The 18,547-nt window shown below is 39.2% G+C and overlaps 1 protein-coding gene across 1 annotated transcript; it reads right to left on the reverse strand.

Annotated features, from left to right (window-relative positions):
- Positions 1 to 760: 760 nt before the first annotated feature.
- Positions 761 to 18,269, reverse strand: zc3h12aa (zinc finger CCCH-type containing 12Aa). Its single transcript, XM_079837899.1, has 6 exons — positions 18,193 to 18,269; positions 16,295 to 16,740; positions 11,711 to 11,850; positions 5,834 to 6,068; positions 5,634 to 5,740; positions 761 to 4,568 (listed from the first exon to the last, which is right to left on the reverse strand). The coding sequence occupies exons 2-6, from the start codon at positions 16,651 to 16,653 to the stop codon at positions 3,664 to 3,666; spliced, it is 1,746 nt and encodes a 581-aa protein (XP_079694025.1). The 5' UTR covers positions 16,654 to 16,740; positions 18,193 to 18,269; the 3' UTR covers positions 761 to 3,663.
- Positions 18,270 to 18,547: the final 278 nt, after the last annotated feature.

Genomic DNA, 18,547 nt, shown 5'->3' on the forward strand with positions numbered 1-18,547 from the left:
TTTGCATTAACTTCTAAATCTAATTATAAAATAGTTTTTTCTCCAATTCGTTGTTGAAATATAATAATTTATACAGTGTCTGTCATTTTCATGACAGGTTTATTTAACATGCATGAAATAATCAAGACATCACTAACAGGTTCAGTAGAATATAATGAATATAACGGCTAATATAGGTCATATATTTAGTGAAAGAGTTGATTTCTCAAGTGAATAAAATTCTGTGGACACTGAATGACTGCCTGAGGTAAATGTGATGCTAACGTTACATGACATTGTTTAGTTTACAGCAGTTATATTGAGGTCTTTCCGCCATTGTGTATCCTCAGCATACCTTCAGATGGTCATTCATGTTTATTCTTTAGTAAGAGATGATCGATCGATCGCCTTTACAGTCGCGCGGCCGCTTGAACTGTGATCAGTCATGCCACAAAGAGCGTCAAAACGGCATTTATCGTTTGAATTTCGTGATAAAATGGACTGAATACTTCCTATGTTCGTGTGGGAACTCAGATTGAACTGTGTGCCGCGCTTAAACAAAGCAGACTGTTAAAGATTGCACTCGGAAACCGTTCGGTAACGTTACACGCGTGCACCGAACCCCGAATTAGGGCATAATGTTATGCCGGATTGGTGTATCTTTTTGTTACTACTTACTGGGTTTCTGTATTTTTATGATTGGTAATTGCACCTTTATTAAATATAGCATTTTTATTTGTGAGAGCAGTGAGCAGCAAAAAACCCCCCAAAAAGCCAAATACACATTTATCATTTTATTTGAATGAATGTTTAAGGGACAAGGAGCAGGAAGTACATCTTTTTTCATTTCATTTGCCAATACAACTCTGAGAACTTATTTCCTGTTCACATTAATGATTAAAGGCACTGGCAGATAACAAACATGTTGCATGTTGCTGCTTGGACACCTTGAACTACACGTGACAAGTAAAGTATGAAACAAACAACAAAATGCACACGAGCGCATGTTAATGGAACATCTTTGGGAACAGATGCTATAATTAAAATCTGCTTAGACCGTCTCCTCTGAAGAGAAAACATGAAACTGGACTAACACATAAAGTTTAAATAGATATTAGCCAATCAGAGACACCAGTGTGCTACAATTACACAAATAACAATATGCTCATTTGAAAACAGTGGCTAAAACATCAGTATAATTATTATAATAATAATGATGTCATTATTATGTTGAATTGACACATCTAAAGCCTTTTTTAATGTCAAGGCTTCAACATCTTTTGACACGCATATCGTAAATCATGACTAATTCGTGCAAAGAATACAATAGTCTCTTGCTTGAGAGCGGACGTTTGAACATCGAGATGACTAATGTCAATTTTGCATAGCAGGAAAGATGCGAGATGTCCTTTGTACATTCAAATTGCACAGTACTACATCACATGCAACATTAAAGCACAATGAAATATAATGTACAGTACAGTGGCAAGATTCAGAAATTGCAATGCGTCAGAGTCAAATTGTAGTGCTCGACCGGAGTACTATAATAAAAATGTATCAGGGGATTCCCCATCCGTAATAACTGAAACAGAAACACAATGAAAAGTCTGCAGCAAACGAGGAAACAAATCTATTCATATTTAAAGTGATTCTGTGGTGGAGTAGAATTGAATCAACAATTAGCAGCTAAGTTGAGTTACTAACTACAAAACTACTCTGAACATTGAAAACAGGGCTGGCCCTTAATGACTGTAATTACATAAAAATACATTAAGAATTTCAGCTTCTGTCCAAACCAAATCTGCAGCCTTAGAGAAAAGGTACAGTTTGCTACACGTTAGGAGCAACAATTGATGCAATGTGCATCAACCTCTTTAAAAACAACTAGACACACTTTTGACTTTGTAGTCATACGTAGTTACCACATGTACTATGTGATAAGTCATTTAGGTTTCCGAGACTTTAAAGAGCCCCAATCCGGAACCTCCAAAACACAGAAAAGATGAACACACCAGAGTCATACTGTAAGAAAAAATGAGCAAAAACAGTACATTCAGGGGCACATCAGCAAGTCACTGGGGCAGTACCCTCAAAAGGTAAAGATAGTACCTTAGCTACACCTAAATGGTACATATTAGGGTAGTAACATGTATCCTTAAAGCAGGGGATCTCAACCCTGGTCCTCGAGGGCCACTGTCCTTCAGAGTTTAGCTCCAACCTTGATCAAACTCATAGATATACATAATAAAAGCTAGATGTCTTACGGCGGAGTCTCTAACATCATCACCGGTGGCCATCTTGTCACAGGAAAGCTTTCTGGCAGGCTCTGTGGCTCCTGATGTAAGGCAAGTGATCTGAGCAAGTGAGCGAGCTGACTGTGACAAGATGGCCACCAGATGTGGACGTCGATCCATTGACAAGCAGCGCGGACGAGACATCTAGCCTATCTATGACATCTAGATATCTATGATCAAACTCACCTGCCTGTAGCTTTCTTCTAATCCTGAAGACGTTGATTAGCTGGTTCAGGTGTGTTTGATTAGGGTTGGAGCTAATCTCTGCAGGACAGTGGCCCCTGAGGAACAGGGTTGAGAATGCCTGCTTTAAGGCATTGGTCTTCAACCCTGCTCCTGCGGACCCACTATCCTACAGAGTTTAGCTCCAACCCCAATCAAACACACCTGAACCAGCTAATCAACGTCTTCAGGATCACTTGAAAATACACAGGCAGGTGTGCTGAAGCAGGCTAAGTAAGCCTTGCAGCACCGAAGAGCAGGGTTGAAGACATGTGAAGGCCAAGTATGGTAACCCATTCTCTGATTTTCCACACTGCATTTAACCCATCCAAGTTAGTGGACACACATTAGGAATAGTGAGTAGAGAACAAACCGTGGACACACACCTGGAGCAGTGGGCAGACATTTTTGCTGTGGCGCCCGAGGAGCGATTGGGGGTTTGGTGCCTTAAGAGAACCTCAGTCATTTCCTGACAATATTGAGAATCAAACCCGCAACCTTCGGGTTACCAGACTCTCTAACCATTAGGCCAAGACTGCCACCTAGACCTCAGCTTTAAGTGTATTTCCCTAGAGACAAACTGTTGTAACCCTAAACGTAACATTTTGTACATTTATTTCTGAGAGTGAGACCTACTTATGGGCAAGGTGTTCTTTATTTTTGAGAACAGAGGTGTCCAATACCACTCCTGGAGGGCCACTGACCTATGTACAACATGGTACATAGTTGTCCCTTTAAGGCAAAAGTCTTCAATTCTGCTCCTGGGGACCCACTGTCCTGCAGAGTTTAGCTCCAACCACAATTAAACAGACCTGAACCAGCTAATCACTGCCTTACTGGGCATACTAGAAACTTTCAGGTAGGCATGTTTGGAGGAATTTCGAGCTAAACTCTGCAGGACAGTGGCCATCCAGGACAGAGTCTGGACACCGCTGGTATAGAGCAGTGGGAGACATGTAAAATGTGCACTGGTGGGGGTTCCCCAGGACAGGTTTGAGAACAACTGGAAGTGGGAGAGAAAGGGGGGCAGGATCGGGAATGGTGAAAGACAGTCTGGTCTCAAACTTGGGTCATCCAAAGCACTACATATCGGAGCACTGGCCATGGGGTTATCAGCTGAGAGACTATTCATGCATTGTCCTTTTCATGGACCCAAAGTTTCAAAGAATCAGAAGAACTCTCCACTGGACTTGCGTTTGAGAATCTCTGCAGCCAGCTGTTGTGCATCTTTCAGCTCTGGGTACATTTCCATAACTTTGTTTACGTGATGCGGGTTGAAAATCGCATGAAGGTTCTTCCTGACCTCCTCTCTTTCTTCCCGGAAAGCACTGGACGGTGGCATGGCTGAGATCTGCTGGCTTCTGTAGCCATCGGGAGACCTGTGCGAGCTAGGGCAGGGTAAAGGTTCGGGTAAACTGCTCGTCTGTGGTAAGTAGAAAGGGTAAGACCAGCCACCATAACCAGGAAGACTGGAACTCTGGACCTGGTTGGACAGAGGTAGGGAGCTGTAGGCATTATAGTTGGGCTGAAAGTTGGAGTAAGGGCTCATGTTGTCATAGTAGTGCTGGCCACTTGCAGATGCGGCATGGATGCCAGACAATGGTGGATGACTTGATCTTATCCTATGCAAGTCAATGCTCTGGGATGGCTCTGAAAACTGGCTTTCATAGGATCCAAGCCCAGAGTCGTAACTGAAAATGGACGAAGGGTTTGTTGAGAATGGTGCTTGCAGACTGGTTCTGTCAACCAAAGCACTGCGCTGTCCCACAGTGGCTCTATTTGAGGGTTTTTTCGTGGACAAAATGTCATCCCAGTAATTGAGCATGATACCCCTGCTGTCAGAGCTCTCTGGCTCCAATTTGAGCTTCTGTTCAAGTTCTTGCTCCAAGGAGGGAGAGCTGGACACAAACCCGGGGTCATTCCTTGGGTACATGCCTCTCCCAGTTCTTCTGTCCTCTTTAGAGCCAGACAGTCTGGCATTCTCTCGAAGCTCATCGGCTAGAGAGCGCTGTGACTGGTTAGTGCGCTCTGGGTGGTAGAACTTACACTTGATTCCATATGTGCACTTTTTTCCTGAAGAGTAAAAAGATAAAATGTGTTGTAAGGTCTATTTCAGGGCTGTTAAAATCCAACCCTGGATCAAATCCAACTCTGAAGGGCCACCGACCTGCAGAGTTTAGCTCCAACCCTAATCAAAGATACCCAAGAAAGCTACTCGGGGTCTTGTGAGTTTGATCAGGGTTTGAGCTAAACTCTTCAGAGCGGTTGCCCTCCAGGACAATTTGAGGAACTTTTGTTCTTCCATTCATTCACTTTGTATGTTGACATAGAGGGCAGATGTCGTCAATCTTGCTCCTGGAGATACACTGTCCAGCAAAGCTCATTTCCAACCTGCTCCAACACACCTGCTTGTGGTTTTCAAGCAATCTGGAAGACCTTGATTCAGGTGTGTTTGATTAAAGTTGAAGCTAAACTCTGCAGGACAGTAGGTCTCCAGGAGCTGGACTGAAGACCTCTGGCATAGGGTTAGGTCAAATAATTGGGCTGTCAGTTGATACAAAAATGCAGATATTTTAAGGGCACTTGGGGGTTAGGGTGACCTAACCCTAAATCCACACCAAAGGGGGTTAATCTATCTAAGAAAAAAACACCTCCCTAAAATGCCTTGTTTGTAGTCCTGCCATTATTTCTGTGACTTTGCTATAGCCCTATTCGCACGGGATTAGTATTATTTGGGGACTTCGTGTGATTTAGAAATTACTCCCCCACATCTGAAATGCCCACCTACGGCCTGCTTTATCCCACCCTCAAAAAACGATTGGGTCAGTGATTTCACTATGCCGAGGAGCAAAACAAATTGTCCAGCTGACCAATCAGAGCAGACTAGGCTTTTCGAAAAGGCAGGTTTAAAGAGACAGAGTTTCAGGCAGAGGGTGTCTGTGATGGCAGGATAATCCCTTATTATGAAATATATGGGACGAGTCATTGGGAATGATTGACATACATTTTTTTATTGGGCTATATTTTATAATTAATTGCACACAACTGACACATTAACTTGACAGCCCTAGAAATGCATTTCAATTAGTGGTTTGTGGTTAAAAATGGGATTCTTAGGTGATAGTGATAAATATTTACCATATGGACAGAGTTGGCGCTTGTGGTCAAGCAACATTGTTTTTTTCCGAAGAAAATTATCCAAGTTGGGTCCATGACGGCCGAGTGGATCATCAGGTGGCATGAATCTGTGCAAGATGGAGTGATGATGGTTAGACTAATGGATGGGAATGAGATGAGGTATTGCCAAAAGCATTGGAAGAAAAGCTTGATGTACATACTTGTCATTTACAAAGGAGTACATAAGCAATCTCTCCTCAATGCAACGCTTCCACTCCGGACGTTCACTCTGCAGGTCACGATAGGTGTCGTTGGACACTATAATCCCATCCAGGTCATGAGCTAACTTGACAATAAAGCGATCATCATAGCAGACCACACGCTTTCCTCCAATCCTCCGTGAAGGTGTGAAGACGAGAAACTTCTTACTTTCCAGTTCTTCCAAAATATGCTGATCTGGAAGTACAGACAAACACATTTTTTATTGTCTTTGTGGACAATTTTAGGAATGGAGGCCGTCTTTCTCAACACCCATCAAAACAATTTTATGACTACTTCTGTAAGAATAAAAATGTACAACTTAAACTCTTAAAAGTTAAATAACTTTAGTAGAGATGCACCGATTGAGCGGCCAGGGATCGGAATTGGCCGATTTTCTGCATGATCGGCCCTGATGGTAAGGTTAAAATAAACCGCGGGGGAACCACCAGGAAAGCGCACAACACGACAAACCTAATTAGACACTTAAAACTCCATCACCCCGCGGAACATGCCCAGTTTGAAGAAGCTAACGTTAGTAAAGGTAAAACGGCTAAAGCTAGCCAGAGCTCAGAGCCAGCCACAGGTCTGCAGCCACTCCTATCTTTCCTTGGTATAAGCAGCGAAAAGACCAAAGCAATTACAAAGAAATGATGGACTTCATGGCGCTGGATGATCAGCCGAACGCATAAACAGTCACTTCATGAGAATTTACCGTTTCATTTGTGAAAACTGTCATATCATGAACACAGACACTCAAGGGCAACGGCAAACCGTCGTCACGGCAACCCGTCAAAATAAAAGTTCAGTTTAAAAAATGTTTAATTGACAGAATATATTGGGCTACTGTTGTAGCCTACTGTAGATTTAACGCTGGCTCTATGAAATAATAATACGTCTCTACTAATAATAATAATTATGCTTAAATGGTTGATAATTTTTCACTTGATCTTTTCTTTTATAAACAATGTTTACTTGTAAACAGCATACAGCCTTTAAATGTTTATGTATTATTTACTTATAATGATTATCATCATAAATAATAAACTTCATACATTTAATATTTTTTTTAATGGTTAAATAAAAAAAAATTACTGAGTACCATCACATTTTTATGGTATTGGTACCGACTACTGTAATTTTGTTACCGTCACATCCCTAGCTGGCAACATTTATTACCCAAATTACTGAACTATTATTTGGAGGAGTATTGTACACTTCATGTTTGTTCATTCATGGGATCTTTTGTAATTTAGTAAAAAAGAGAAAAAGGTCAATTTATAAATGTTTTGTTTCATAAAGCAACTGATTTTCAGTTATTTGTTATTTCCACTTCTTTCCAGGCACAGAACACTTATTTTTTGAGAGTTGTTTAAGTGAGAGAAGATCCTGTTGTAATGTTTAATAATTTATTTTAGAATAAAAAATTTTTGCTTTGAAGAAAAAGTGATTAGAAAGAAAATCGGTATCGGACAATCTCACAAACAAAAAATCGGAAATCGGCCAAGAAAATTGCAATCGGTGCATCTCTAAACTTTAGTATTGCATGTCCTGTTTTATTGTGTTATGTTGTGTACTTGATCTATGCGCACTAACTGAATTGATGACAAAAGCTCTATTAAAGTGCTGGTTGATTATGATTTGACTTTTTAACTTTAGTGAGTGTGTATTGTCGCTTTTTGAGCATAAACAACATCTGCAAACTTACAACGCTCAAAGTTCAAAGCAAAGGGAGATATTTTCTTTTACAGAGATCACTTTTTAGGAACTACAACAAACGGCTAGTAGGGACTACAACGAGCTTCATGGGTTAGTGACATCACTAACCCTAAAATACATAAACTCCGCCCCCGGGAACACAACAAAGGCCATGTGGAGAAGAGGAAGAGTTGTTGTAGTCGAGCTCGAGCTGTCGTCCGTCTCTCACATTTATTGATACAGTACGAACACAAACACAGACGCATGTCATAAAGCGAAATAACATCATCAGTTATAACCGTAATTACACTAAACTATCCCTGTTCTCTCTTCATCAGCAGATATTCTCTGGCTCATTTTACCCCACACCAGCGCTTTATAGATTATCATGACAGAATATGCTAATCAATGACTGAAGATGGTTAACTCATAAACTCATCCTCTATCCCTTCAGAAGCGTCCTGTCTCGTTCTACATGTGTGTGTGTGTCCTGTCTCGTTCTACATGTGTGTGTGTGTCCTGTCTCGTTCTACATGTCGTCTCTTCTTCTGGAGTCTCTCCATAATTGTCCGACTCCGGTTTGATCATAAAAGGCAGAACAGTTTCTGACATTTTCAGTGTGTGTGTGTGTGATAATCAGAGCTGCTAACACTCTTGAAAGGGGGCGGGAGCAGTAGCTCATTTGCATTTAAAGGGACGCATGCAAAAACGGCGCATTTTCGCTCTCCCTTAAAAAGTGGCAATTTTAACATGCTATAAAACATTATCTTTGGGGTAAATCTTCGCACACACACTCTAGGGACGTCAGAGACTTTTTTACATCTTGTAAAAATGGGCATTATAGGACCCCTTTAACCTCTTAACCAGATTGAGGAGGCATTCGCCCTCAAGCTTTATTTGTTTAAATTAGCTCAAATGACTGTCAGATGTAAGTAATTACCATGACAATCTATACATCATTTAAAAGATCTAAGACTCAAGCTTCCATTTTTTACCTCTGTTTTATTCTCAAAGTCTTATAGTGACAGTAATTTGTTAATATGTGTCAGGAGTTATGAATATGAAAACCGCGTCAGTACCGTTTGATTGTAATATGAGCCTCAGCTGCTTTCATTCATAAAAAAACTCCTCTATTCTCCTCACGAAGACTCACGACAAATCAACATCCCTCAGGGCTTTTAGTTCAAAAGTGTGCAGATGAGGAGAAATATTGATAGATTCTCATATGTCTGTGTCAAATTTCTAAACAGAGGAGTATTTTTTATTCAATACTTCCTCAAAATGCGCAGATGTAGCCTAATCATGAGCGATTGAGTCTCTTATGTGTTGTTTTCAGTTCATCCTGGCAGCCGGAGGGCGCTCTGTGCACATGTAGTCCATATATGATACAGACAGACGAAGAAGAACCATGTGCCATAATAGAAGTCCATAATAAAAGCTTCCTGAGATCGCTAAAGATGCAAATAGAGACATTTGAAGATAATAAACACACAATCGCGACGATGTATGGTTTGTCTGTGTTCTTTATACCATGTTGGGTGTATTCATAATAGATTATATTTATAATGCAATGCTATTCGACATAGCTTTTATCAATATGCAGAATATTGTAAAATGATATATTTTCTGTCTGATTTTTTGATCCGAAGCCAAATGAGACCACAGAAGGTTATTTAAAACATCCCACTTGTGATATAAAGTAATTTTGGAGAACAAACATGGTTTTAATCTTTATTGTATTTTGATTGTGTGCTAAGCTAACATGCTAGCTAGCCAATGCATCTGCCACCTGGGCAAATACGTTATTTTTATTAATAATTTTGAATAGACTGAAATGAAAAACCAACTGAAATGTTTCTATTGTCAACAACGGCATTTGAGGCTTTTTAGAAGGTGAAGTGAGAAGTTTGATCATAAATGAGGTTTGAATAGAACAGTTTGAATAGAGAGTCGTCAGTGATTACAATGAAGACAAAAGAATAATTTAATAAGAGCCATAACCTGGCCAGAGGGGAGTGAAAGTGTTCTGGGGAGACTGAAACTGAATGGGCAGTTTGCACCTCAAAACAACAGAGACAATAAACTGAATGGTAGCTCAGAAGAGATGGCAATAAACATCAGTTAACATTTTAGAGAAATTTCAAAATAAAATCATATGACATGATCTTGAAAAACATTTCATAAAATTCAGAGTTTTAGACTTATCATCTTCAGATTTGAAATATAACATGGTCAGACATGTGGCTTCAGCTGTAGTGCACTTCTAGATTGCTAAAATGCCAACTTCAATTTTATTTTCATAAAGATATTTCACACAAATATATTTCTAATAACTTTACAAAACTTTGAAGCTTATTATAGCTATTTTTGATTATGAAAATAATTATAATTTTGAATTTTCAGTAAACTGCCAAGTGTCTGCTTTCAAATGACGCCATACTTATGATTTTAGTGCAAAGGAATCATTAACTGTAACGGTTTTAGTCTGATTATGCCATTTCTTAGGATTTTTTCAAAAGCGGGGGTGAAGGCTAACAGGTTAAGCAGGTGATGCTGCGTTGATGTAATTACCAACGTTTTAATACCGGAGTCCGTTCAAGACCAGACACAGACTTAAGTCTGTCTCAATACTATATTTTCTAGAAGCTCGCTCAGGTCCAGGCCAAGTACAAAGGCTGAAAATATAGTATTGGACTCGGACTTGAGATGGACTTGAGTCAGAGTCCAGCCTCGCCTGTCTTACTGATTCTCTACATTACAGATACAAAACAAATGGTTATTTCCTCATATTACCATCTAATATCCACTAAAAGTGACCATATCAAATGCTGCTATGGGGAAGTGGTGAACTATAAGATCCCAAATAACAGGCTATCAGTTGTGAAACAGGAAAGAGGCACGCAGCACTAGACTCGATTAAAGATTCCCAGTCAAACTGTGGGTAATAGGGAAAGCTCTTGAACTTCCTGGTGGGGAATTCCCAGTGAGACCTGCAGGAAACATAACTCTTCCTTATTATTCTACCTTTGTTATTACGGTTCTTGGCCAAATTAACTTGAGGAATCTGAGCAGGGGCGTTGGCAAGAAAAGAGAGACTGTCTTGGGACATAAACAAGTGAGATTATCATTGCTACATCAACACCTCGGGCCTGTTGTTTCTATAGTCCTGAAACAAAGGTCATTATGTTATACTAGCAGCAGTACCGAGAGACTGTTTTGCAACAAACCAAACCAATGAACGGATAATTGTTAACATTTTACAGATAGTTTAAAATACAACCAGCTGAGAAGACGAAGTTTAAGATGTAAACCCCCTAAACAAACACTATATTCTTCATTAATGTATAACAGTGTCAAAAGCTTCAGATTATTAAACAGCTTTTAACAAAATGTACAACTGTCAGAACAAACCAATATCCTTTTTCAGCATATGATTGGCCATATATACGCACGCGCACGCGCACACGCACACGCACACACACACGCACACGCACACGCACACGCACACGCACACGCACACACACACACATATAGAGAAAACAATTGCCAGTGGATAATCTAAATAAATAATCAATTCAAGGATGTCGAGATGCATACATTGTTCAAAAGTTTGGGGTCAGTAAGATGTTTTTTAATGTTTTAATAAAGAAATCTCTACTTCTCATCTATGGGCTAATCAAAATGACATAAAACAATAATATTAGAATGTAAATCAGATGTTTTCTATGTGAATATATAGTAAAGTGTCATTTATTCCTGTGATCAAAGCTGAATTTATCATCATTACTCCAGTCGTCAGTGTCACATGACCCTTCAGAAATCACTCTCATATGAGGATCTGATGATCAACAAACATGTATGATTATTATCAGTGTTGAAAACACTTCATTTTTTTTAAAGAGAGTGTGATGCATTTTATTTTCCAGGATTTTTTGATGAATAGAAAGAACAGCATTTATTTAAAAATATTGTTCACTTTTGATCGATTTAATGTGTTCTCAATTAATAAAAGTGTTCATTTCTTTTGAAAAACCCGCTGACCCCAAACTCTTAGTCTGTAGTCAGATGGGCGTTTCCTCTTTTCCGAGAAACCAGTCTGTGATGACTCATTTTTACCAAAAGCGCTGAGGGAGTGTCTCTACCTGAAATAGGTACATCAGGCCTGGGCTGCTCTTTTCTCCAGGAAGGCACAAACACAGTGATATTTCTGTGTCCTCGGTCAAGGAAGTAGTTGACTGCCAGCTCAATCCCTCGGCATGAAAACATTTCCTTGTTCCCATGACTGGAAGAGAACAAGAGAGAGTAAAAGAGAGAGAGAGAGATGGTATTAGTCTGACAAATCAGTAAATCATTAAATATGCATGTCAAAACTGCTGATCTGTGCACACATGTTAGAGGTCCTCGGGGGATTGGTCACATGCTGCCTTTTCAGAATCTTGCAATGTCACGTTTCTAAGATGTCATGCATCATCATTTTTTTGTCTTCCGTGTGAACCTGATGAACGAATGAATGTATTTGGTCTTGATGGGATAGATCTGCTATGTTGCTACTGCTAACAGATACACAGACACTCACTTGTGAGCATTAGTAGTGTAACGATACATCGTTAATCGATATAAAAATGCGAAAATATGCGTCGTCGATGTCCATATGATTCGCGATATAGAGTCGTTTAATCCAAGGCTCATATTGCTGTATTTAAAAAGGGATATTTCACCCAAAAATGTAAATCCTGTCATCATGTTGTTTCGTTTAACTTCCAAACTGAAATGAAAATACATTTCTGTCCCTCCATTTAAAGTCATTCCTCTCAAACTTAAAAGATCCAAAAAATGTCATAAAGGCATCTTGAAATAATCCAAATCTAAGTCTTCTGAAGAAACAGTGGCTTTATATGATGGACAGATTTACTGTTGTAAACACGGATGTTCAAATGCGACGTGACGCGTGAAAACAACACGAGTGAATTAAAATTAAATACATTTTTGGATGAGCTAAACATTTACAGGTTGAGAGAGGTCATTTTGACACGCTTTCTTGCGATTAGAACTGAGACTGATTGCATTGATCGTCTGAAGCGCGCACACACTCCTCAAAGTCAAAGCGCAAACATCACTTAAATCACATTTCGTTTTATTAATATTTTTATATAGAGCATTTTATGTGGTTTATTCTTATATGTATAGTACATTAATAGCGGGAGAGGCGTGAGCACCGTGAGAGTGTGTGTGTGTGTGTGTGGAAGAGATCCAATACCTGCATTGAAAGTGCGAGTACTAAAATAGTAATATTATTTTCATTTTGGCTTAAAATATTGCGTATCATCTTGTGGGTTCAGTATCACGTTTGTATCGAATCGTGACACAAGTGTACGGTTACACCCCTAGTGAGTGTGTAAGATCTGCTGCTGCTGCTGCATAAATAAACATAACGCCAGTCTCAGATCTAGGCAGGTGGAGCTGGGGAGGTGGAGGGGTTCATTCAGAGGAACTCTGATAGCGCTGCAGGACCAGCTAAAAGCAAACACTGAACTATCTCATTGGCTGCAGGATCAGCAGAGGTCAATCAGATTGTGTCATGTGATAATGATGTGACTGCATGTAAACAGGGTTCCCACTCTTTCATGAACACCAGATTCAAGGACTTTTTAAAGCACCTTTTATTTTAAATCAAGCACAATAAATATGATAAAGGTGTGTGTGTTACTGCCAATATATCAAACACCTACTGTACCTGTGTCCTTCATTAATGCAGTAACGCAAAGGCATAAACTGACAACTAAAATACAATTTCCAATGAGGAAAAAGGCTGGTGTACAGGAGCGAGCGAGTTTTAACGAGAGATCTTGCAGCTCTTATTCCTGCTTTTAACATTTATTTCACACATTTTTTTTTTTTTTTTTTAAATCATTACTTAATTAAAACATACAAATATAGAGATAATATTGTATACATTAATTTTCCAATTAAATGAAAAGATATGGATAAGTTAATTGTTAGGCATTAAAAATATGCAAAATTATTTGTTAAATCACCTGTGCTTGTACCTTTTTAAAAACCAATTTGAAGGCTTTAAGACCTGCACATATATTATATTTAACAGATATAATCTCTGCCGTAATAATAACGGCACATTTCAAATGTTTACGTGCTTTTCTTCTTTTTATTTTTTGAGTGGTGATGAAATATTGCTCTTGTAAACACTTGCCAGCATTTCAGTAAGGAAATTTTAAAGGATCTTTAAAATGCATCCAAATTACAGCAAAGCGCAACCGTACGGTGGCCTGCAGGGGTCAAAAAGGATATAAACAGTGAATTCTGAAGTGATCTCATCTTGAAAGCTCAGAGATGTGGACTTCGGACATCAATTAAATGACCACACGTCCTGGTGTTTGTCTAAAACAGTCGGTCATTAGGCCGGGGATTTTTACACGGGTGGTAAAAACACTGATATTCTGGACTCGGGCGACAATAAAATCACAGACTAGCCCCTGTCAATGACGAAAATGCCTTATGACCCCACGAGAAACAATTACCGTCCGAATAGGGCTTTAGACAGTAGATGGCGCTTATGGAACAGCAGAAATATATTGAAATATCTTCCTCCCGTAATGCGGTTTTGTTCTGGCTTTGGCAGCGCATGAAAGCCAATTTTTCTAATAGCACCACGCTATTACAAAATGCAGTTCATGCTTAAAGGGTTAGTTCACCCAAAAAGCGTTATGAATCAGCGAGTCGAATCATGATTCGGATCGCGTGTCAAACCGCCAAACTGCTGAAATCACGTGACTTTGGCGATCCAAACCACTGAATCGAATAACTGATTCATAACGCCCCGAACCGCTGAATCGACTAGCTGATTCATAACGCTCCGAACCGCTGAATCGACTCGCTGATTCATAACGCTCCGAACCACTGAATCAACTCACTGATTCATAATGCTCTGAACCACTGAATCGACTCACTGATTCATAATGCTCTGAACTGCTGAATCGACTCACTGATTCATAACGCTTCGAAGCTTCATGAGGCCGTGTTTTGAAATCGTCATCACTATACAAGTCGTTATTTAGGGTTTTTTTGCGCACAGAAACTATTCTCGTCGCGGCATAAAGTTATTGTAGAACCACTGTAGTGAGATGGACTTTGTAACGACGTTTTTAGTGCCTTTTAAGGGTCTTGAGAGTGTAAAATGCATTGTTCCAATGGAGGCCTTTCAGAGCATCAGATTTACACTAAAATATCTTCATTTGTGTCTGAAGATGAACGGAGGTCTGACGGGTGTCCAACCACATGAGGGTGAGTCATTCATGACAGAATTTTTGGGTGAACTAACCCTTTCATTCAAGCACTTTCAAGGACCTATGTTTGTTTGCAAGTACTTTCCAGGCCTTGAATCCATGCGTCTGAAATTTAAGTACTTTCAAGAAGCGTGGGAACCCTGTGTAAAGGACCGATCAGCCTTTGAATTCAGAAGGCAATAATAATTAATTACAGCAAAAATGGTCAACTCTGGAAATTAGAATTGCTTAGGGCAATAATGCGAGTACAAGCAAGCTAAAACACACAAGCTGATTTGCATAACCACAAAGCTGAATACCATAAGACAACTGGAAGGTGCACTGCGGTTGCTGAAAGATGCCTGTCAGAGCTGTTTATGGTACAAGTGATAAAGAAACCGAGATAAAAAACGATGACAGAAATGTTTGCAACAATACAACAATACAAAACAGCATTTTCCATTACGTCATGATGCCATCACAAAAATCAATGCACCCGTAGCCTTTCGCACACAGTAATTGTGAACGTGTTGCAATTGACGGATAAATCTCTTTAACTTTAGTGAAAAAAATGTCTTTCACAGAATTCCCTACGGTGACCTTTGCAGAGAGCATGACCAAAATATAGCCAGGTATGTTGAGCATACAGGAAGGGAAAAGGTTAAATATTATTTGCATAATGGAGAACAGAGAGGCACGGACAAAGGGGAAGTACAAATCTTTTCACAAGAAGCAGGTTTAAGGTTAATGCCCAAAGGCAACGTGAGCAACTCCGAATGGGAAGTGGTAACTAATATTATAATCAACAAACTACTAAACTGAATTATTAGACAAATACAAACAAAGAGCGATCAACAAATCTGCATTTGCATGCCATTATTTGGATGTGATATTTTTATGCTTTTTTTTTATTATTTGACACTAAAAAGTAGCGGTAACACATTACAATAAGGTTGTATTAGTTAACATTAGTTAATGCATTAGTTAACATGAACAACACCTCTGTTCAGCATTAGTTCAAATAAAAATCCAGCTGTTCATGTTAGTTCACAGTGCATTAACTAATGTTAGCAAGATTTGAATAATGCATTAGTAAATGTTGACATTATAAAGGGTTTATAAGTGCAGTTCATTATTAGTTCATGTTAACTAATGAACCTTATTGTAAAGGGTTACCAAAGTAACTGCATTACAACTTAGCATAACACAAAGTTGCATGAACTTATTGCCATTGTGAGTTACAACGCTCTGAGGGGAGGAGGCATTGTAAAAAAAATGTGAAATCCTTGCATAATTTGGGAAAAGTTAATTCACAACCGCAGAGCAGAGTTATCACAAATTTCCCTTTGTAAAGTCAACCTGTTGATACTTGTTAAACTGGCAAGTTTTCCGGGTGCTTAAGAGAACTCTCTTTCTATGAAAGGCTATTGAAAGCAGTGACCTCACCTCATGGCCACGTTGCTGCCGTCAATGACTATAGGTTTCAGGTCACTTTCGGGTTCACTGCTGTCCTCCAGGGTTGAGCCCTGTCCTCTAGATGAGCTTCCTCCCCAATGGGGCAAACTGAAGCTGGCATCATCGCTGTCTGAGCTGGACGAGGGCACGGCCTTCGCCCCTGACCGCACCAGTTCCCCCAGTACAGCGTTGGTGTCCGTGCCCAGGCCCAGCTTCCTCAGGGCGGCCTTCACCTCTTCTGGAGAGTAACCCAGCTTACGGAAGAAGTCGACCTTCATCTGCAGGTCCCGGTGGTTGTGTCCGTCCTGGCCCAGGCCCGCGGGCTGATGATGGCAGCACCTCGACTGCATCCCGCCGTCTGTCGGATGTTTTCAGTGAAAGAGCTCCTGCGCCGTCCAGATGCTGCTCGGACATGTTTCTCTTGCTTCTGAATGAGGCTGAAACATCCATAAACAACATTTAAAACGCAAGATATGATGTTATAGTACATACATGATCAGGCCTAGACTAGATATGATCCATAAACTCATTCAAGTCATCAATTTATTAATTAAAATAAAAGATAGATGGATTGTTTTTAATCACAATGATCCAATGCATGCAAAATACACACACTAACAAACCATAAGTTATGACAACATACGTTTATACATTACTTTAACTCCTTAAAAAAGTTAAAAAGCCAAAGTTATACAAGAATCAACTCAGTTTCATGTAATTTAGGTTGAGTGTAACACAGCACTGACTTGCTATAAATATACTTTCATTTATTGTTTTTATTGATATGGCTTGGACAGCCTGACGTGTGGAATATATATTTTAAAGAGTTAGAAAATGGCTTTAAATCCATTCCTAGACTGTCCAAGGGGCTCAGACAAAAGTTGAATGTCTCCCTCTTTATTAATAATGTTCTAATAATTTGTAATTGGAGCAAAATTAAAATGTTAAGCATTGGATGCAGTGAACTAGTAGGGGTGAACTAATAGCAAAAGCAGTGAGCATCTGTCTATCTACTTAAATAAGACACTGAAACATCCATAAACGACATTTAAAATGCAAGATATGATGTTATAGTTACATAAATGATCAGGCCTAGACTAGATATGATCCATAAACTCATTCAAGTCATCAATTTATTAATTAAAATAAAAGATAGATGGATTGTTTTTAATCACAATGATCCAATGCATGCAAAATACACACACTAACAAACCATAAGTTATGACAACATATGTTTATACATTACTTTAACTCCTTAAAAAAGTTAAAAAGCCCATTTTTATTTGTAATACAAGAATCAACAAATTTAAGTTGAGTGTAACACAGCATTGACTTGCTATAAATATACTTTCTATGTACATTTATTGTTTTTATTGATATGGCTTGGACATTGACGTGTGTACAGTGGAATGTATATTTTAAAGAGTTAGAAAATGGCTTTAAATCCATTCCTAGACTGTCCAAGGGGCTCAAACAAAAGTTGAATGTCTTCCTCTTTATTAATAATGTTCTAATAATTTGCATTTGATTTCAGTAATTGGAGCAAAATTAACATGTTAAGCATTTGATGAAGTGAACTAGGGGTGAACTAATATCAAAAGCAGTGAGCATCTGTCTATCTACTTAAATAAGACACAACATATAATCATTTAACAATACTAAACCATACATTTAACAAACAATGCTGAACTCCACACTGCCGGTTTGCCGGTGAACTTCATCTGAGTCTACTCAAATACTAGAGGAAGTTATAAACCGTTTGTAGTTTTAAAATAAGAATACTTAATCGTTGCTGTCACGTGAAAAGGTGACAGCGTTTAGCCTACCTCTGCTTGTCTCAGCTGTCATTAAATAACATTAATATAACAGATGAAATAAGCCAGACATACCATATTCTCCCAGAGATGAGTCCAGAGACGATAACGCGCGTCTGTGAGGATTATTCAGCTCTGATCTTGTGTTCAATGACGTGTTTTCATGTAACACCTTTATAGTTCATGCACTTCCTGTCTCAGGTGACTCGACCTGTTCTGAGAGAGAGAGAGAGAGAGAGAGAGAGAGAGAGAGAGAGAGAGAGAGAGAGAGAGAGAGAGAGAGAGAGAGAGAGAGAGAGTCTGCCGGCCTCATTACAGCGACAGTACTGCATTTACCTGAAAATTAAAGTTAACTTGTATTCCTATTTTCTAAACCACTTATTCTAGGTCAGATGTTTTTTCTCTGTCTTTTATTTTCATTTTCATTTCC

This window comes from Gobio gobio, assembly GCF_949357685.1.
Source record: "Gobio gobio genome assembly, chromosome: 15".
Lineage (NCBI taxonomy): Eukaryota > Metazoa > Chordata > Actinopteri > Cypriniformes > Gobionidae > Gobio > Gobio gobio.